We start from the raw sequence: 22,859 nt of genomic DNA on the forward strand, positions 1-22,859 counted from the left end.
ATTGGGAGTGGTGGATTACCTTAAACCAGTGTTTTCCAGGTGCTAGCTTTTTCAAAGAGAAAGACAAGTGGGCTCCCAGTGAGACAGAATTGTCACCATGGTAAGTTGAGGGAGGGGGCACACATCTGGGTCAAATTAGAGACTCCTCTGATATCTGTGATGTTTTATCAACCACTTTACTGACATTTCTGTCAAAGTCCAGTACAGACTCCAACACTGAATACATACCTTTCAACTGCTTTCACTGGAAACATGTTTCACTCCAGCTTTAATCAGGAAGCTTTCGGCAGTTAATTTCAGTTTGTCATACACACACACACACACACACACACACACACACACACACACACACACACCCCTTAAATCTAATTTTATACACACTATTTCATTTGTGTACTATGTTTTAGTCACAATGTCTTCCATGTTACTATGTGGTTTTTCACCTATAAAAAAATATATGAATAAATAACTGAGGTAAGTTGCCATGTGTATACAAACATATGATGGCTAATTTAAACCCGTAATGATAGTTACAAATACACCATTTACATAGTAGAACATAAGGAAACATCAGTGAGCCATGTGACTTAAGTATAGCTTATATATAAACTGAAACAGCTGCATAGGTCGTTTGACTGAAACCACACTGATTTATACTCATAATGAATGACAATAATAGTGGCATATCTTGCACATATTGACAGGTATTGACTCCCGCTGTTATTTGAAATAAATACAAAATTATCACCATTATTGTGTTCAAATAATCATAGTCACAACATCCTTAGGACTCCTGTCCGCTCACACCATCTCTCTGCCTGAGCACCATGTGATCCTCAGGGATAATTTCAGTGCATTTTACAGCAATATGCATATTAGTCAGTATCATATACACTAGTATTCCTCTCAAATTTCATGACCCAAAGTGTTGGTGAAGAGAGACGTTTTGCCTGATGGCAGTGTTACACTCAGGGAGGCATCTCTACAAGGTCAGACATGTAGCTGAGTGCCTGACTATCCAGCATTTAATAAAGGACCAATACTGTCACAGTATAACTATCTGCATTAGTGTTAAAATGACACACTATCAATCCAGGCAGACCGATAGAACGGTTACTCTTTAGCAAGTGAAGGCTGTCTTGCCTGCCTTAATGAACTGCTGTCTATTGTATTTGGGCTTGTGTGAAAAGTGTCACTGAAGATCTAAATCTGACACAGGCACATGGAGAAAAGTGACATCTGGAATTTCTGGAACGGTTTTCAGAAAACAGTTAAATACAAAAATCAGCTGCTACGTCTCAAAAATATCTGCTTAACTCAACATCAGTTGACATGTGACATGTGCATCAAGGCACAGTTTATTCTGTCTGTTACAGCCTTGTGCATTAAATTGTAGTCTGTTAACAGCGATTATCAGTTGGACCCATAACTCTCTCTTAACAAGACCATGAGTGGGTTTAGAGAGAAAGAGCCCTTTTTGCTGCAACAGGCTCCAGAGCCTCGGGCTGTGTTTACTGCTGACTGTATCTACATGGCAGAATAAGTATAATGGGCTCCTGAGTGATTTGGAAGTGCCTGCCAGAGAGAAAATCCCTTTTTGTCTTTGGTTGTTTGTCTATCCATTAGAGTGTTGATTAAATGAATGTGTTTGGCCACTGGCAAAGATCAGAGCTGTCTAGAGCTGTCACCAACAGGAGGCGCCCAGTCGATAGAACTTTCAACACGTTCCTGCTCAACAAACACAATCACACAGAAATACTAGACATTTAGCAGCCAAACCACACAGTGACATTTTGTTCCATCAAATAGGTATCATAGCTCAAAGCTGTTGCTGCAGTGCCTTTGGTAGAGATACAACAACAGGCAAAACATAAAACAAATGTTTTGAATGAAATAACAAAAAATAACAAATAATACATCAAGTATTCAAATGAACTGATACTAGTTTGAAAGAGGCGGCGCGGTGGTGCAGTGGTTAGCGCTGTCGCCTCACAGCAAGAACGTGCCGGGTTCGAGTCCCGGCTCGGACGCGGGATCTTTCTGTGTGGAGTTTGCATGTTCGGATGTTCGTTTGCATGCTCCGGGTACTCCGGCTTCCTCCCACAATCCAAAGACATGCAAAATGGGGACTAGGCTAATGGGATACTCTAAATTGACCATAGGTGTGGCTGTGAGTGTGAATGGTTGTCTGTCTCTATGTGTTTGCCTTGCGATGGACTGGCGACCTGTCCAGGGTGTACCCCGTCTCTCGCCCGAAAAGATGCTGGGATAGGCTCCAGCCCCCCCGTGACCCTACTAGAGGATAAGCGGTAGAAAATGAATGAATGAATAGTTTGAAAGAAAAAATTCGTACTTGGTGACTAATTACTATATGGAACTCTGCACTACGTGACGCACAGTTTTGTCTCATATTATCGAGCAAAGTACTGAAGTATGACAAGGCTGCCTACATCTCCCTGCGACCCCACCCCTGGATCGCCTGCTGCATCTCCTTTTCCCATATCAGCAGGCCAAACTCTTCCATCCCCTCCTCCAACCACATGTTAACAATGTTATAAGAGGAGGAAGAGAAGGAATTCAGCATCAGTTTTCCTGGTACCAAGGTTTTAGGTAATGTGGAGATGACCCAGAGTGTTCTTGATAGGCACATATTTACCACAAAGTAATTGCCTATATTGGTTCTAATGATGTCTCAAACTAGATGTCCGAAATATTAAAATATGACTTCTCACTTAAACACAGCAGCAAACATGTCTTCGTCTCTGGTCAAATTTCTGGGGAAACTGACACCCGAATGGTGAGGGTGCATGCCACATGGGCACAAATGCCGTGAGCAGCGAGTCTCAAGTTCCACTCCCAGCCGGCAAGGCAGTTTGCTGCTACTCTCTCCCTGCATTCCTGTCTGTCTCCACTTTGCTATCTAAGAAAAAAAAAGAAACGGCTAGCAGTCTCCACACCTGGCTATAGTCCATGTGGCCATTAGATGTGTAACATATCTTTTATTTATTCTAGAACCACAATTGTTCTTTAGGAGGAATAGTCTTCATCCTAATGGAAGCCTATTGAGACCCACATGTTTGTTTTATTGTTAGGGACCTCTAGCTGCTCTAGTGAAGTAGGAAGTTAGGTGTAGGGTTACTCGATCTTAACCATAGTCCCATCGTCCCCCTGTGAAATTGCCTATAGGCGATATGATCGTGGGGGGATTGATTCATGCATGTCTGGCAGCTGCTCACACCAGAAGCATTTTCTCTCCGCAGGGAAACAAGCGATTACACTCCTCTGCTCTGTCTTAATCACAGGTAGAGCTGATCTTTATAAAAGATTTCCACCTACTTTATGAACAGTTTCATCATGAGTGAATGATGAAGGAAATGAAGTTTTCTGTCTTTTCATCTTTACTAATTAACCATTCAATTCACTGAGCAGCTCAGAGGCTAGCGGCAGCTACCGGACACTTTTAAGGTGGAACGTTTCCTTGACTGTTACTCAGATGTTTGGAAATCAATCAATACACCTTAAATGTCAATATGACAACTCTGACCATTTCAATTTTTTTTATTAGCTCTCTACATGACGTACAGTGAGGTTCAGATTTTTAAGCACTTAAAATGTATATAAATATCAATCGGATTATTTGAACTATAGATATTTCATTTCATTGAGAAAAAAAAGTAGCGGAGCGTCGTTCCGGTGGCAGCTCTAGACCTATGGGGGGATGTTACATTATTTTACCCTATGACGAAGAGAGAAAGAGGAGTGACCAAAAAAGCGAGTGTGTCCCACCTTGCTCGCCTCTCTCTCTCATTGACTCCAAAAGTTCTATTTACAACCATAAAAAGCAGCAGGACAAGAAACTGAACTAAATGACATGATCTGTCTATATGTTGATCCCCTTCGCTCTTAACTCACAGCTGCTCCAACACACAACAAGCAGCTTTATTACAATAAGAGTGTGCAATCATGGTTATATGCACTTACATATGTTGGCAGTATCAATTTAACAGTACAAATAATGTTACTACATTAATGGGAAAAAAAGTCAAATATCATCTTGACATTTGCAAGGGCATGAGTAATCAGTGATCGTTCTAATGATCATCGGACAAAGTGACAAAGTCCACATTAGGAGGAGGTTGGACTACACCGACAGCATTTCACTACTGTAGTCTGTGCACTGGGAATGCAAGTGAAGCAACACCTATCTTGTTTGAATGTGAGTCCAAACAACCTGGAAAAGCACTACAACAACCTGCTCGATTATTGCAAAAATCATAATCACGATTATTTTGATCAATATTGAGATCATGATTATTCAACATGATTTCTCATTGACTTTGGAAAAAAACAGGAAACAAAAAAAAAAACAGATTTTAAAACAAAAAATGTTGTGTCTATGTAGTTATTCCTGTTATACACGATATAAGTTAAATATATCTGAGCATGGGATATAACACACTCCACTCTTACTGAGATGAACTTCATTTCTAAACTACAGTTCACATGATGCTCTGTCCATTTCAAATTGAATTTCAGAACACATCCAGAACAATCAGCTGGAGAATGGTCAGTTTTCATCATTAACCCATGTCCAATAATGCAGTTAACTCTGTGTGGGCTCCATGCGGCAGCATACAAAACACACCTGAGGCAACGGCAGAAGAGCTACGAACTATTCGGTAGAAAACTGTTCATTTTGCTTTCTGTATGTGCCGAACTTTCACCGGATGTGTCCATAGTTCTCTCCATAGACGCTAAGAGCAGGGTCTGTGTGTGTGTGTGTGTGTGTGTGTGTGTGTGTGTGTGTGTGTGTGTGTGTGTGCGTTGCACAGTGCTCCAAGGTGTGTGAGAGTGCTGCCCTGCCACTCAAACACAGGGTCAGGTAGAGAGATGCAGGTGAACTTCTGCATAGGGAACAGCAAAAATGCATCATAGTCAGAAACAGAATTGGTGACTGTGCAAGAGAACTTTTATGTTGCAACAACAAATATGGAATATATTTGCTTAATTTCTTCAGTACTGAGAGCGGAACCGATAACAATGGATGGTTTTTGTAGGGGGGATGAAACTTGTTGTGAAACAGATTTCGGCACAATAATCATCTTCTCTCGATTATCTTGTTGTACAATTGTAAGAGGCCAAATTGTAAATCGAAAATAAAATTTGATCAATTGCCCAGCCCTATTCTAACAGCACTGCAACAACCTGCAACAGCACCTCAACAACCTGCAACAGCACTGCAACAACCTGCAACAGCACCACAACAACCTGCAACAGCACCACAACAACCTGCAACAGCACCGCAACAACCTGCAACAGCACTGCAACAACCTGCAACAGCACTATTGTTACGGCCGTGGCTGTATTCTAAGGACCTTTTTCTCTCCCTGTGTGTGGTTGTGTTGTGTCCTGTCTCAATCGCCTGTTGTTGCCGTCTGACCCTGCGAGAGGGGATGCCCGTGACGTCACCGGGATTTCCTGGGAATGTTCCGCCTTTTCGCCGCACCTTCGATGCTCCAGCTGCAAGCCATCTCTCCTGATCAGCTGGGCCCGCCTCCCGTCTCCACCCAGCGTATAAAAGAGCTGTCATTTGTTTGTTCGGGGCGATCTGTGTTGCCCGTACGCAGACTCGCCACTGCGCTGTGTACCAGTGCTTGTTTTGGTGGTGGATAACTGTGTAGAGTCGAGTGAAACTCTGTGACAGCGAGGGTTGTTTTTTTGGGTTGTTGTCTAGCGTAAAGCCAAGTGCAGCTCTGTTAGAGAGCTGGTGTTTTGTTGTTTTGTTTTTCTGGTGTTCTTTTGTGTTAATTGCGTTATTGGGTGGCTCTGTTTTTCTTGTGCCGCCTATCTTTTGGTTAAACTGCTTACTTTTGTTAATAAATTACTTTATTTAACCCTTAACATCTTGGGTTTTGTGTTACTTCCCTTTCCCCTAACGAGCTGGTTGTAACAACTATAAAAACCTGCAAAAGCACTACAAAAACCTGCAACAGCTCTACAACAACCTGCACTAAAGAAACCTGCAACATGAAACAGCACTACAACCTGCAACAGCACTACAACAACCTGCACTACAACAACCTGCAAAAGCACTGCAACAACCTGCAACAGCACTACAACAACCAGCACTAAAGAAACCTGCACTACAACAACCTGCAAAAGCACTGCAACAACCTGCAACAGCACTACAACAACCAGCACTAAAGAAACCTGCAACATGAAACAGCACTACAACCTGCAACAGCACTACAACAACCTGCACTAAAGAAACCTGCAAGAGCACTGCAACAACCTGCAAGAGCACCACAACCTGTAAAGGAATACAACAACCTGCACTAAAGAAACCTGCAAGAGCACTGCAACAACCTGCAAGAGCACCACAACCTGTAAAGGAATACAACAACCTGCACTAAAGAAACCTGCAACAGCATTACAACAACCTGCAACAACACTACAACAACCTGCACTACAACAACCTGTAAAAGCGCTGCAACAACCTGCACTAAAGAAACCAGCAACAGAACTACAACAACCTGCAAAAACACTACAACAACCTGCACTACAACAACCTGCAACAGCACTACAACAAGCACTGCTTCAGCTGGGGACAGTAAAGGCAGCATGCAGCCCATCATTTTAAGGCAAACTAAACTAAACCAAACTTTCTGTTTGTTTCCGCTTTATCTGAACAACCGAGAAGATTGGACAAATTAGATAATAACAATTTCAACAGAATTTGAGATGTAATTTTCACACACAGGGTCATCATATTATTTTTTGAATTTGGTGATACCCCATGAGCAGAGACTTCAGAGGTCCTGGAAAAGGTGCTGTGGTGGGAACAGGCTGCAGCTTTCACTAGAACACACCAGCACCAGTTTCAGAAAAGGTATCTTTAAAGTACCATGACTCAAAACTGTCTCACTCTAACTGAACTGAGTTGAACTAAACACTGAACACAATGAGGCATGTAGTAAAGAGTCAAGTAGAGTGCTGAATGTGATATCTGTACACGAGGACAAGCTCTAATGTAAGGGCAAAATGGTGTTACATGAACATGAAAACCCCTTCAATTATTAGCGAAGTGAGCACAGGCTGGGAGACAGCAAAGGTAGGAGTAAAACAGCTGGTGTGACGACTGGCGAGGAAAGGGAGGAAGGCAGACATGCAGTCAGGTCTTACCTTCTAAGACAGTGAGCTTGGCGCTGGTGTTGATCTCTCCCACACTGTTGGTGGCTGTGCATTCATAGATGGCTTCATCGCGGTGGGTCCTTAAAGGCTGGATACGCAGCACCGAGCCAGAGCTGTCATCAAACTCAATCACCTGGCCAGACAAAAGCAGAGCAAGATTAAAGTAATCATCTGTGACATGCCTGTTTTTGTCCTCTCTGTTCGAGACCCATAAAACACGTGTCGATCTTATGAGGATGAGAACAAAGGAGTTTCAAGGATTCATGGCTATAACTTTCTGTTTGAACCCTTTAACATCCATCCCCGGATCAGAGTGTGGTCCACCAAATTGAAAACACTTGGGTAATCCTTTCATCTACAGGCAATTAATTATCTAGTAATTATGTGGTAATGTGAAGAATTTTCGAAGAACAGCAGTCAAGTAAAAATCAGTAAAATCAGTATAATGACAAGTTGTAGTAGTATAATAACATTACTGGGAGTAAAAAATGTAGTAATTACAGAGTAAAATTGAAGCAGAATAAAGACAGTTGGTCGGTATTTACATGAGGATCATGTTCTTTGATTTCTCATGTGCATCTAACACCATCCAACCCCCCATTCTTAAAGAGAAGCTGGAAGGGATGGGGGTGGATCCCTGCTTCACATCCTGGATTGTGGATTACCTGACAAGATGACTACAGTACGTCAGGCTGGGTAACTGTGTCTCGGGGACAGTGATGAGCAGCACTGGGGCTCCACAGGGGACTGTTCTGGCTCTGTTCCAGTCCACCCTGTATACAGAGGACTTTAAATATAACTCTGGGTCCTGCCACATCCAGAAATACTGACACAGCTATTGTGGCGCATATCAGGAATGGGCAGAACTGCAGAACAGAGAGGTTCAGGAGATCCTTTGTTCCCACTGCCATCGGGCCAACACCTCAGCCAAAGGAAGTGGAATAATCTTATTATTATTGTTAATTTGTTATGAACTGTTTTTATTATTATTATTAATAATAATAATAATAATTATTATTATTATTATTATTATCAACAATGAGCTAATGGACACATGAATTTCCCCTAGGGGATAAATAAAGTATCTATCTATCTATCTATCTATCTGAATTAACATATTTTTTTAATTTTTGTACAGATAAAAGATTCCATACTATGGTTGCAAAGGGGCAGAAAATTTCCAGTAAATTTCCAGAAACTTTCCATGGGAAGTTAAGCTGATATCCAAACATAAATATAAACATTTTGTTTTGTCATAAGCAGATATCCATGCAAAATAATACAATTAAAAAAACATGACATTTCAACAGATTTATTTGCGAGTAGAACTTTTTTATAACTTTACAATCAATTCTTTCATTGAACAACAAAAACATGAATATTATTATTATTATTATCAACAATTGGTGCCAAGAAGTGCCATATCAAGGTCATTATCTTGACACTACTCTACAAGTGACAATTCATGCCACAGCAACAATATACTGAGATGGACAAAGAAAAGTCAATGAAGGTTATTCGATAACATTTACTGTGAATGGAACAACCTAATCTTTTTTTTTTAAAGTATATTTTTTTGGGCTTTTATGAGAGTGACAGGAAGCAGGGAGGCAGAGAGAGGGGGAATGACATGCAGCGAAAGGCCGTCAGATGCGGGATTCGAATTGGGGCCGACTGCAGCGAGGACTGTAGCCTCTACACATGGGGCGCCTGCTTAAACCACTACGCTACACGACGCCCCGGAACAACCTAATCTTTGATCCATCTTTTATATTTATGATTGCTGATGAATTGCACACACAATTAATATGGAGACCAGTGTTGACTGGTAATGTGTGACAGTAATAAGTTTACTAAGATCATGACCGAAGAGTATAATGAACTAGAAAATTCCAGGGAAATTTTGAGTGCCACGGGGGCTACTGCCGGGATGAGTACATGATTTATTTCCAGTCTTCAAAAGTCACCCTGATCATATTCTGGTTTTGAGAAATGTCTTGATATAAAAGATTCTGATATAAAACAATGTCACATCCCTCCATCATGTATTATGTGGGAAATATCTCATATTCTGTGTTGTTTTTTTTAATAAAACAAGAGGCAACATGTCTTCAAACTGGCATTTAAAGGGTTAAAATCCTGGAAACTAATAAACATTTGATAGGTTTGAGCAGAACTGAACTGGTTGAAGAGATGTATGCAAAAAAAAAAAGCAGAATAAAGACAGTTGGTCGGTATTTACATGAGGATCATGTTCCTTGATTTCTCATGTGCATCTAACACCATCCAACCCCCCATTCTTAAAGAGAAGCTGGAAGGGATGGGGGTGGATCCCTGCTTCACATCCTGGATTGTGGATTACCTGACAAGATGACTACAGTACCTAAGGCTGGGTAACTGTGTCTCGGGGACAGTGATGAGCAGCACTGGGGCTCCACAGGGGACTGTTCTGGCTCTGTTCCAGTCCACCCTGTATACAGAGGACTTTAAATATAACTCTGGGTCCTGCCACATCCAGAAATACTGACACAGCTATTGTGGCGCATATCAGGAATGGGCAGAACTGCAGAACAGAGAGGTTCAGGAGATCCTTTGTTCCCACTGCCATCGGGCTATGCAACACCTCAGCCAAAGGAAGTGGAATAATCTTATTATTATTGTTAATTTGTTATGAACTGTTTTTATTATTATTATTAATAATAATAATAATAATAATTATTATTATTATTATTATCAACAATGAGCTAATGGACACATGAATTTCCCCTAGGGGATAAATAAAGTATCTATCTATCTATCTATCTATCTATCTATCTATCTATCTGAATTAACATATTTTTTTAATTTTTGTACAGATAAAAGATTCCATACTATGGTTGCAAAGGGGCAGAAAATTTCCAGTAAATTTCCAGAAACTTTCCATGGGAAGTTAAGCTGATATCCAAACATAAATATAAACATTTTGTTTTGTCATAAGCAGATATCCATGCAAAATAATACAATTAAAAAAACATGACATTTCAACAGATTTATTTGCGAGTAGAACTTTTTTATAACTTTACAATCAATTCTTTCATTGAACAACAAAAACATGAATATTATTATTATTATTATCAACAATTGGTGCCAAGAAGTGCCATATCAAGGTCATTATCTTGACACTACTCTACAAGTGACAATTCATGCCACAGCAACAATATACTGAGATGGACAAAGAAAAGTCAATGAAGGTTATTGGATAACATTTACTGTGAATGGAACAACCTAATCTTTTTTTTTTAAAGTATATTTTTTTGGGCTTTTATGAGAGTGACAGGAAGCAGGGAGGCAGAGAGAGGGGGAATGACATGCAGCGAAAGGCCGTCCGATGCGGGATTCGAATTGGGGCCGACTGCAGCGAGGACTGTAGCCTCTACACATGGGGCGCCTGCTTAAACCACTACGCTACACGACGCCCCGGAACAACCTAATCTTTGATCCATCTTTTATATTTATGATTGCTGATGAATTGCACACACAATTAATATGGAGACCAGTGTTGACTGGTAATGTGTGACAGTAATAAGTTTACTAAGATCATGACCGAAGAGTATAATGAACTAGAAAATTCCAGGGAAATTTTGAGTGCCACGGGGGCTACTGCCGGGATGAGTACATGATTTATTTCCAGTCTTCAAAAGTCACCCTGATCATATTCTGGTTTTGAGAAATGTCTTGATATAAAAGATTCTGATATAAAACAATGTCACATCCCTCCATCATGTATTATGTGGGAAATATCTCATATTCTGTGTTGTTTTTTTTAATAAAACAAGAGGCAACATGTCTTCAAACTGGCATTTAAAGGGTTAAAATCCTGGAAACTAATAAACATTTGATAGGTTTGAGCAGAACTGAACTGGTTGAAGAGATGTATGCAAAAAAAAAAAGCAGAAAAAATATTGACATATGATGATTTTATAGCATTTTCTTTGTGTGTCCTTTTTTGGGCGTGAGGAATCCCAGAGGGTACAAAATGTGTTACCAGTGTATAATAGACCTGTACTGGGGAGGAGAGCAACGCGACTAGAAGTGACAGCGAGAGAGGGCTAGTAGCTTCCCCTCTCCTCTGTCTCAGCGGAGACCGTCACAACTTCATTCACTCTTTTAACAAAACAAAAAAAAAAGCAACGAAGGAAGCAGTAAATGGACTTACATATTTAAGACCTAACTAAATGTAATTTAAGACCTAACATGCGGCTAATGTAAAGCTAGCAGAGCTTGGAGAGTTGGTTATCTGGTTGCTAGGCGCACGCACGCACGCGCACGCACACAGGTCAGCAGCTGCCGTTGCCATGGCAATGTGAAAATCTGCCCAGAATTTGGCTTCTACATGGCTTCAAACAACTGCAAATTATGAGAAAACCGTTACTTCTTTTCAAAAACTGAAAAGACCGTGCCAGACACTGAAGCCAGAAGTTTCTACCGTCACTATTTTATTATTAATTATTTGTCTCCTTTTTACGGTTTGGCCGCGAGCTCGAGTTAAAAATAAAAATAAAGGTTATTTTTTACTGCTTCACGCACTCTAGCCAACTGACGCTTTCACTCTAACTTTGAAGAAAAAGTGATTTGCACTCCTCCTTTGAGATCTCACAGTGTGAAAAGTTTACATGTTATGTAAAAACAGTTCTTGTCTTTTGGAGAGGGCAGAAGTTTTCCTCTGTTTTATAGTTTGAATCACATTTCTACGTGCAGGTATGAGAGAGCTGGGTGACTCAGAAAAAAGGTGCAATTTTGTCGAAAAAAGGTGGGTTTCTAAAGAAAATTCCAATGCATTTCTAATGCATTATTTATTCCCAGTATTTTGGGAATAACTTTGGGAAAAATTGGAATTTTAACACCAAAAGTCACAGCACCTCTTTTGGGATCAAGACACACGTTTTGATGTATATATTACCGGGGTTTTCTCAAAGCTGCGGGACGAGTTACGCACCAAAATTTGGCGGAAAAATAAAAATAAGCCTGAGGAATATTAACATTAAGCCCCGAGGCACTCCTCTCAGCTATTCTAGCTGTAGAGGAGTGCCTCGGAGCTGAGCACCCGTGGCACTAATTAGATTAAGACTTTTGAATGCATGACATATGAAGAGCTTATAAATCATGATGATTTACTATAAGCCACCCAGCAGTATATTCAAGTGGAGCTCATTAGTTGGCATTAGTTGCTTAATTTTCAATTACTTTAATTGTATAATGGTGCAATTTTATTGTAGTTTATTTTTTTTAATAAACACAAAAACAAACATTGTGAAAGTGTCACTTTGGGCTCAAGTTACTTCTCGCAATCTATGAGAAATAATAATCTAATGATATGTTTATAATAATATAACACTAAAGGAGGCCATATTTCTGCATTGAACTCAATGCAATGTTATACTGACATCATGAATATGATTATACTTATTATATATGTATGAAACTTTTATTTAAGTAACAATTTCAATGCATGACTTTTAACACTGTGGTTACTCAACTTAATTTAAACACTTTATGCCACTGGTCTAATTGGCAGCATCTCTGAGGCAGTGTTGTAGTCTACATGATATGCAGGTTTAAGCCATATACCCACTAAGAAAGCTCCAGAATTTCCATATAACCACTTAAAAATGCCCAAGGATGCGTAACAACATAGTTTTGTGACAGAACTTGCATTTCAGCGATTTGTTTTTGTAAGAAATGGGTCAGGAGATATGAACGTAAACTCAACAAACGTGTGTCTCAGTGTCCTGCCCACAGCACCATCAAGGTGACTGTGTCCACAGACGGACATAGACTATCTGGTTAGCAAGTGGAGCTGTGTGTCAAAGGTAAGACAGCACAAATGACTGAAGATGTAATAAACATGACAATCCTCTTCACTGAAGTTACAACAACACCACACTCTGATGAACAAGTTCAACTGTTAATTCAAGACACAAGGAGAGAAAGAGAGAGGGAGAGAAAAGCCAGTGCTAACTGCTTTCTTCAGTACACGGTAAAGGAGATGATTATGAAGAAAGCCTGGAAAAAGAAAAATCAATACGAAGGCCGGGTGCTAATTTTTGAACAAGACTACGTCATGGAAATATTCAAGAAGAGGAAGGAATACATAGGCATTAAAAAAAAGCCTTAATTGAGAGAGGTTTTTCCAGATGCCGCTGTTAAAAATCTAGATCCACAGCGAATACGGCCCCTGGACGTAAGACAATGCACAAGAGGCTGCAAAACAGTTGAACAAGAGAGGGCTGCAGGTGCAGGTACTGGGGAGAAGCCTGCAGGGGACAGATATGGTGGCGCAGCTTCAGAGAGTGTTGCCGTGGCAACAGGCTGGAGCGGCGGACAACACCGCTGGGAAGTGGGAGTTTATGTCTGTTTTTGGAATTTCAATTATTTTTCACTTGATTATGAGCTGCGCAATGTTCAAGCTGCTATTGTGTGCTGTGGTTATGGAAAGCTTGTAAGGAAAGTATACAGTATAACCCCACAAAAAGAACATGAGTAATATCTCACTCCTGTCAATGGAGAATGTGAAAAGGTTAAATAACCCAATAAAGCAGAAAAAAGTCATTCTAAAAATAAGAAAAGTTAAACTTATCTTTATCCAGGAAACACACTTATTCAGGAAGAACATGAGAAGCTAAAGAAATATGGTTTTGAAAACACATTCTATAGCATATATAGACAGTCACAAAAGAGGGTTGGCAGTACTTGTATAAAACTCAATTTTGAATACTAGAAAGAAACAAATGACAAAGAAGGTTATTATTATTATTATTATTATTAATAATACTTTATTGTCAAAGGAAAATTAGAAAACTATATGGTCATATATATGCCCCCCCAGAGAGTGACAAGAATTCCTTTGAAACTCTATTGACAGCCATGGCATCAGAATCAGAAGGCATTGTAATCTGTGCAGGGGATTTCAATGTGATAATAAATCACAAGATGGACACAAGTACAAAAAGAAATAAGACTCACTTAACTAAAATCATTACTACATTTTTGAAAGTACAGGGGCTGGTAGATGTTTCAGCCCTGTTCAGAACAGGCTGTTTCTGTGTCTGTAGCTTTAAATGCAAATGAGCTGCGCCTGACCACGCCCCTCTCCAGAAGGGGATGCGGCTTGGGCTTCTGGCACCGTGCTCCAATGTTTACGGTGACCGGCGACCTGGTGTCAGAAGCGCTTTGGTTCAACCACACGACTTTTATCCAGAATCTGAGCCAGAGGGAGAGGCTGCTGAAGAAGTTCAAACTCTACAACTGCAGCAGGACGTTTCTGAATGGTTGGTAACCAATTTTGTGTATTTTGACTTTACATTTTCAGTTTGTTGATGTGTGCTGGCACACAGTTACTAACATGTAGCTAGGTAGCTAATGCTAACTGTTACTGTCTCGTCATTACTGGAGCTCTTTTGGTAAATAAGCACTATTGTGAATAGTGTAATGTAGTTATCTGTCATGTCTCCTTAGATATACTATGAAAATGTTTGTTGTCTGACGACTGCTACAGGTGTTCAATGTCGAGACTAGTAAGATATTTTAATTCTGACAAGTAAATAATTTTTATTTTATTAATTTTTCTCCATGTTTTGAGCAGAGATGTTCATTATTTTGTGTATTACAATGAAAGCTGTAAATCAGCATAAACATGTCTGTCAGCAACATTAATCTTTAGTCAAAGACAAGGCTGTGCAGTGTTTTCTACACTACACTGTTCTCAAGCTCTACATTATATGCAATAAGTGACGTTATAAATTACCTGTTATATGTGCTTGATATGTAGCCAAACTTAGGTTTTGCTTCTTTGTAAAAACATATAGTTTCAATCTAAATAAAAGGTGTTAGGCAGTCTTGTTTTACTTCAGTGCACATAATTTTACAATGGCAATAACACAACACAAATGGAATAACACACCCTCAAATAAATTTGTTTAGCTGCTCTTTGATTTGTAAAGTTCTTCTATCAGCAGATAGTGTGCATATAATATATGAATTCAGAGGAGTCATTTCTTTAGAAACGATCAAGCATTTATTTACATCAAATGAGACACTTATAATCAGTGATAATAAAAAAACTGTAGGATTCACTGGATCCATAAAAGAAATTGTGAGACACAACATAAATACAGTATATGTTTGCAAGACTAAATGCCCTGTCCAGTTGTTTTAGTACAGTACAGTTGTTTAGTACAGGTATCTAGCCTATAGGAGTCGGTGAGCTGGTGCTTCCTCGGTCGCAGAATCTGGGTCGTCATTCCAGCCTGCGTGGTCCTACGCAGCGGTGCAGAGTTTCTTGATGCCAAAGGCCAGTACGTGGGTTTTAGACTGGCCCATGATAGAACCGGGACACAGAGCTGGATATGACCTCCTCCTTCTCAGGCCGCTCGAACTGTGCAGTGAGGTCCTCTGGGATGGGGATGGCCAAAGCAGCTTCTGTACAGGTATATAGCCTATAGGAGTCGGTGAGCTGGGGCACAGACACAAACACAAACACAGAGCAATATTACATTATAAGTGGAATTATTTAAACCTTGCAACAGGTAAGTGACTGTTAGGTTTATCAAAAGTAGATGCACTTCAGGTGGCTACAGACCTGTACTTCTGATGTGAGGCTGAAGAGTCCTCAAGGATAACTGTGTGCCTACAGTGGGTCAGTCTGGCATGCAACATCCCTTGTTGCAGGAAGCTGTATAGATGCACTTGATGTGCTGGCCTTGGTGAAACGGAGGTTAAACCAACATCTCCTCAAATGTGTAGTTATGGCAACAGCTGCAAGCAGTGCAAAAATGATAACAACAAATGCACTCAATTATGTGTAAATTGGGTTGTCAAAAGCTTGTAAATGTAGAAAATAGCTCACTATATGTGCAAAATGCAAAAAATGTGGATTATAGACTATCCCCTTTCACATATTCCCTGTAACTCTGCGCTTATGTAGATATTCCCTACAGGCACTGTATCTGTAAATGTGATCATAAACATTAAAATGGCCATCATAGGGCAGGACTCCTAATACTAACTTTCACAGGACTAATAAACAAGCCGAGAGACCTATGCTAATGACTGCAAAGCCTATGTTTGATCTGAATTTTACCGGCTTGACTTTACAGACAGCTACAACGCCTTTCAAGTGTGATAAAGTTAGCAGGGTGGCTCTAATCAACGTCACACAGCGATACTAAGCAGAGGAATTGCATACAATCTGTACCCTGCTATACCCGGCTGTGTGGACGAGCAAAACGTTGGTCACATTAGCTGCCATGCTAACAACACATGCAACATGCTCTCATGTACATACAGTAAAGCAACATAAAATGGTAAAACTTACACCTCCCAAGTTTGAAGTTCGGACAGTCGGTGCTGATCCATGTTTTATCTTCAGAATTGTAGTGAATCCTGCATTGTACTGGCCCTCGTTGAGAAAGCAGTGAAGTGAAATGGTTAGCCCGCCCCGGTAAATGTCCACCAAAAATAAAATAAAACAAATCCACTGGGTCTTCACATCCTCAGACGTAGGGTGTAAAAAAGATTTATGTGTTGGTTTGTACAGTCAACAACAGAGCAACTAGCGTGCTTCGCTCGTACTTTCATGCGAGGGAATAAACGATAGCGGCTGCAAGGCGGACTCAGTGGGCAGAACACACATCTAGCTCGGGGAGTGTCACCCACCTGGGGGGAGGTGTTATTCCCCTACATGACGACATCAAGGGAAAATCTCCAATTGGCCTGTGAGCACACATTTTCTGAAAGGTGGAGCAAGCAAAAGATGGAGAGGATGGACTTTTCTCATGTTTGGGGGTTTGCAGACAGGCTGGGGAAACATATTACTGTTAGAAAACCATGGTAAAGTGCATTTTGCATAATATGCACCCCATAAATTAAAGAGCATCTTCAGGCTGTCAGGTGTATCAGTTCGCAGGTGAGGACAACAGCAAGGGCAACCAATTAATTCTAGTCAGGCACTTTGCAGTCTGTGCATACAACTGATAATTAGAAATATGTACTCAGTTGTCAGTTTATTAGGAACATTTAGCTAAAACCGATGTAGTCTAATACGGCAGACCTGCAGTAAATCCTCCTTCATGAAGGTTATAATGTTCAGTTTGTATTAACATTGTTTTAGACAGTTTTGATTCAACTGATCATTATGAAGGATGTGGCGTGTGGAACTTATAAACTGTATTGCATTACACGGAGGGCTTTTAATTTGAAATGATTACAGGAAGGGTTGAGTTTGAATTAACACGTAATGCAGTAACTTTAACAAGGCAAGTGGGAGCTACTAAAAACGAGGCTTCGTACTAAAATACCGCTTTGACCAACTCTACATATCAAACAGAGGAAGTTAGAAATAAAGACCCGCCTCTAATAAAAATCTGCTAAATTCTGAAGTTGAAGTTAAATAAAAACTAAACTATTATGGAGCCCGGTGGAGGCTGTGCTCTGTGTGAGAGACTAAATAGAGCTGAAATCATAGCTCTGCTGTGTGACCAAAAATGCCTCATATCAATTTTCTTAGCTCTTTTGGAGCTTTCGTGTTGTGTTATGTTACAGTGCCACAGGTAAATGACCAAAGGGCTGCTAAAATAAGACCATGAGCATCAACCAGCTGGTCTGCTGCCCTGTTTGCTCTTCTCTTACAACAGTAAATAACAGAACTGCACTGTTGCACTGGGTGAATGTTCCTTCATTAGGACAAACATGACCATATCAGTCTTCTAAATAGTCCCTGCTCTTACCTACAGTATTATAAAACAACACGAACTTTGATAGTACAAAAGAAGCATGTTTCCCTGAGTCAGGTGAGTTTCAGATTTTTGTGAGTTGGTTTCATAGAAACATGAACAGAAAGCAACAACTTCCTTGAACAAAAGAAAGTGCATCCATAACTCTAAAAATCTGAAATAATCTGTCAATCACAATTATACATGTATACAAATGTATATCTAGCTGTAAAGTGGTTTCATCACTGTCAGCTCTATATGCTTACGTGTTGAAGTGTTGTTTGGATGCCACCTTGGGTCTGGGATCTAGAGATGTTTTCATTCTCATTACTGTACGCTTTGCACATTCATCTACAAGCCTTCCCACCAGCACACTACCCCTGTAGGAGCCTAAATGCAGTTAACTGATGTTGGACAAATTGGTTTCATTTCATATGTGTTATAACAACAATAGACAGTAACAGATAAAGGAAACTGAAGGACTATTTACACTATTTACAGGTTGAATTATTTACAGTTCATATTTCCAATAATGTAACACCATAAGTCAATTGTTTATTTATCACTAAAATGAGTGCGTGGATAGCTAAAAATATATATAACTTCTTTTGTCATGTTTGAAATATTAAGGAATAAGGTCATTGCCTTTTAATTACTTCACACCTGAATTGCTTTGATGTTTCAGGAAGGGGAGGGGCAGGGAGTGATATCAGGTCAGTTCGGCAAGCAGAGTGGAGCCACACACTTTTTTGACCTCTTTTTCTTTCTCTCGCTTTTGGTAATTATTTTAATGACCATGGAAACGGACAATGTTTTGTTTTATTTTTTGTCTGTTTTGAAGGAAACAGCCCAACTTTACATATTGTTCCGTGAAAGTGGATAATGTTTTTTGATGTTGACTAAGACATAGAGACTGAATAGAGAGTCAAGCTGAGGCTTCATTCCTTGGAAACCTACAACCCCTTCAAACTACAGATGCTTCAAACATTTCAAACTGAAGATTAACTTTACCTACTTGTGTTTATTTCACAGATGAGCCAGTGTATCGTATTTTAAATGATCAATAATAACATTTGGAACCTTGTAGGTATAAAATTTGTTATGGTGCTCTTGAATCTTGCACACACATACCCACACACACTGAATAAAACCTGACAGCCTAGGAGGCGCTGGCCTCTGGCTCAGTGACAATGAGTTATCACAGTTGTGTTCTCTAACCTCCCACTGCAGCTGTTTAACCTGAAGACACTGAACTGTGCACTCTGTGATGCTGAGCCGCAGGTATTCTCATTAGAATACCACAACTACCTAGAATTGCATTAAGTGGTCTCAAACAGGCACTAAATGGAGGAAAGCTGCTGTACATCTCATACATGTCATGGAGATGACGCGTGTTTGTAAATGTCTGTGCTTCTGTGTTTGGCAGTGTAAATTGCATGAGGTTTTGTACAACAGAGCCAAGAATTCCCTCTTACCATGTTGAGACTCTTATTTTGAAGGTGAATTTCAAAAAAGTAAGATAGTGTTTGTGTGTGTCTGTCAATGTGCGTGTGTGTATTGTTGTGTGTGGCAGTAGAGTTGTCTACCATAGAGGCTCCAAAAGCCCTATCTTGCCTGGTTGAGACACTTTTTTATAAGGTTATTATCCAAAGGTGGATATGGTTTGTGTGTCTGTCAATATATGTGTGTACATAATATGTGTACAAAAACAGGTTCTATACAAAATTGTTCTCACAATAATAGAAAGACATGATCACACACACATGCACAGTGTTGATTTGCCTTATAAATGCTCTCATACTTGAGAGTAATAAGGGTAAGAGTTATGAGTGTAATTAGCCAAAAAGAATCAGCTTTGTCCATTTTTCCCCAGAGACATAGAGATGGGGGAGATTTTGGCTCAGCAAGCCTCTCAAATAACTGCTATTTCTGAAAAAACAGTAAATCCTATCAGAACTATGAGCGGACTATGAGCGGCACAAGACCTTTGTGCACAGATTATGTGGCTTTGGTGTTTCTAGAGCCAAAAATGTGGACACAGGAGCAAGTTCAAAAAATGGGTCACTTCTGCTTTTCTCTGCAAATCAGCTCGTGAATTTGTGTTGCAGTCAATGGGAGAGGTGGATGGTACTCCCATCACTTTGAGGTTCACTATTCAAATTCTATAAGTCTCTGTACTTAAGTAGACACTTTCTATGAAACAGCACAAATTTGTCTACTACAGAGGAAGTCATGATGTGTGAGGACGGAAATATATGTTCAGAAGGACGAGTTACACAGAATTTTTTCCAAAGGAATTCTAGAGCTTCTCACACTCTAGCTGTGATGTCATCCACTCCAGCTCTGATCACTTCAATACACACCCATTATAAAATCTAAAACGGTCTAAAAATTACATAAAACATAAACTGCGAATTTGTGTAAACCTCAATAGTGGTCAAAATACCGATTTAACCCAGAAGAGTCTCAAGTCTTGAGACCAATTTAACGTTTCAACCATTTTTATACGTTGAAGTATGACGCAGCAATGGAGCTGATCATGTTTAAGATGTCTCCCCGTTCATTCTCTATTTCTATATCAAAGCCGCAGGGCTAGTTACGCACCGAAATTTTGATATGGAAGATGAATAAATTGAAAAAGTATGCAGGGCAGTAATATATGCCTTCAATGCTATTGCATTGCAGTGCGCGCGCACACACACAAACACACACACACACACACACACACACCTACATTGACAGAAACACACAAACACCATCTCCATAATTTAGATTAACCTTCAAAATAGAAGTGTCAAAATGGTAAAAGGGAATAATTAACATTGTCGGACAAAACCGTATGCAATTTATACTGTCAAACACAGAAGCACAGAAATTTACAGACACTAGCTATCCCAATGACATGGATACACTTTGTAGATAGATCGATAGATAGATAGATAGATACTTTATGCATCCCCTAAGAGAAATTCATGTGTTCATTACCTCATTGTTGATAATAATAATAATAATGATAATGATAATGATAATGATAATAATAATAATAACAGTTAACTAGAAAATTCCAGGGAAATTTTGAGTGCCACGGGGGCTACTGCCGGGATGAGTACATGATTTATTTCCAGTGTTCAAAAGTCACCCTGATCATATTCTGGTTTTGAGAAATGTCTTGATATAAAAGACTTTGATATAAAACAATGTCACATCCCTCCATCATGTATTATGTGGGAAATATCTCATATTCTGTGTTGTTTTTTTTTTATAAAACAAGAGGCAACATGTCTTCAAACTGGCATTTAAAGGGTTAAAATCCTGAAAACTAATAAACATTTGGTAGGTTTGAGCAGAACTGAAGTGGTTTAAGAGATTTATGCAAAAAAAGCAGAAAAAAATATTGATATATGATGATTTTATAGCATTTTCTTTGTGTGTCCTTTTTTGGACGCGAGGAACCCCAGAGGGTACAAAATGTGTTACCAGTGTATAATAGACCTGTAACAGTAACTGACATTAGATAGAAAAGTGAAGAAAATGTCCAAAAAAGGACAGAGGGACCCCTGAGGGTTAATAAATCCCATGAACCGCTATTTAAATTACCACTATTATGTTTTTTTCTGTGCTAAATTTAACATTACTGGGGAGGAGAGCAACACGACTAGAAGTGACAACGAGAGAGGGCTAGTAGCTTCTCCTCTCCTCTGTCTCAGCGGAGACCGTCACAACTTCATTCACTCTTTTAACAAAACAAAAAAAAAAGGTAACGAAGGAAGCAGTAAATGGACTTACATATTTAAGACCTAACTAAATGTAATTTAAGACCTAACATGCGGCTAATGTAAAGCTAGCGGAGCTTGGACAGTTGGTTATCTGGTTGCTAGGCGCACGCACACACGCACACAGGTCAGCAGCTGCCGTTGCCATGGCAATGTGAAAATCTGCCCACAATTTGGCTTCTACATGGCTTCAAAACAACTGCAAATTATGAGAAAACCGTTACTTCTTTTCATAAACCGAAAAGACCGTGCCAGACACTGAAGCCAGAAGTTTCTACAGTCTCTATTTTATTCAGATATTCCTTAAAATGAGTGAGGAAGCTCAGTGCGAAGACAGAGAGAGATTCTTTTGAAAAAAAAAGACGATTACATTAGGTGTCAATGAGAGTGAGACAGGTATTGCTGCCGGACTCGGCACCCCCGTTTAAATTTTGTGCAGACCCTGCCTGTCAAAGTTACATTTTATGAATCCCAACAACTATGTCTACATTTTCAGAAAGAATTATATATATATATTACGCTTTCACTCTAACTTTAAAGAAAAAGTGATTTGCACTCCTCCTTTGAGTGCTCACAGTTTGAAAAGTTTACATGTTATGTAAAAACAGTTCCTGTCTTTTTGAGAGAGCAGAAGTTTTCCTCCGTTTTACAGTTTGAATCACATTTCTACGTGCAGGTATGAGAGAGCTGGGTGACTCAGCAAAAAGGTGCAATTTTGTCAAAAAAAGGTGGGTTTCTAAAGAAAATTCCAATGCATTTCTAATGCATTATTTATTCCCAGTTTTTTGGGAATAACTTTGGGAAAAATTGGAATTTTAACACCAAAAGTCATAGCACCCCTTTCGGCTCATCATCACTGTCCCTGAGACACAGTTACCCAGCCTGACGTACTGTGGTCGTCTTGTCAGGTAATCCACACTCCAGGACGTGAAGCAGGGATCCACCCCCATCCCTTCCAGCTTGTCTTTAGGAATGGGGGGTTGGATGGTGTTAGATGCACATGAGAAATCAAAGAACATAATCCTCATGTAAATACCGACCAACCCTCTTTATTCTGCTTCAATTTTACTCTGTAATTACTACATTTTTTATTCCCAGTAATGTAAGAATGGGGGGTTGGCTCATCCAAGTAAGAATGGGCCCAGTG

The 22,859-nt window shown here is 39.8% G+C and overlaps 1 protein-coding gene across 6 annotated transcripts in view; it reads right to left on the minus strand.

Moving 5' to 3' along the window:
- The window catches only part of ptprfa (protein tyrosine phosphatase receptor type Fa), a 327,453-nt gene that overhangs the window by 194,532 nt on the left and 110,062 nt on the right, over positions 1 to 22,859 (minus strand). For all 6 annotated transcript variants that reach the window (XM_056377834.1, XM_056377829.1, XM_056377831.1 and 3 more), the window contains one exon: positions 7,183 to 7,324. In XM_056377834.1, the coding sequence (XP_056233809.1) occupies positions 7,183 to 7,324 (142 nt within the window). The remainder of the gene's footprint in view (positions 1 to 7,182; positions 7,325 to 22,859) is intronic.

The sequence above is a fragment of the Seriola aureovittata genome, chromosome 6 (assembly GCF_021018895.1).
Source record: "Seriola aureovittata isolate HTS-2021-v1 ecotype China chromosome 6, ASM2101889v1, whole genome shotgun sequence".
In the NCBI taxonomy this organism is placed as follows: domain Eukaryota; kingdom Metazoa; phylum Chordata; class Actinopteri; order Carangiformes; family Carangidae; genus Seriola; species Seriola aureovittata.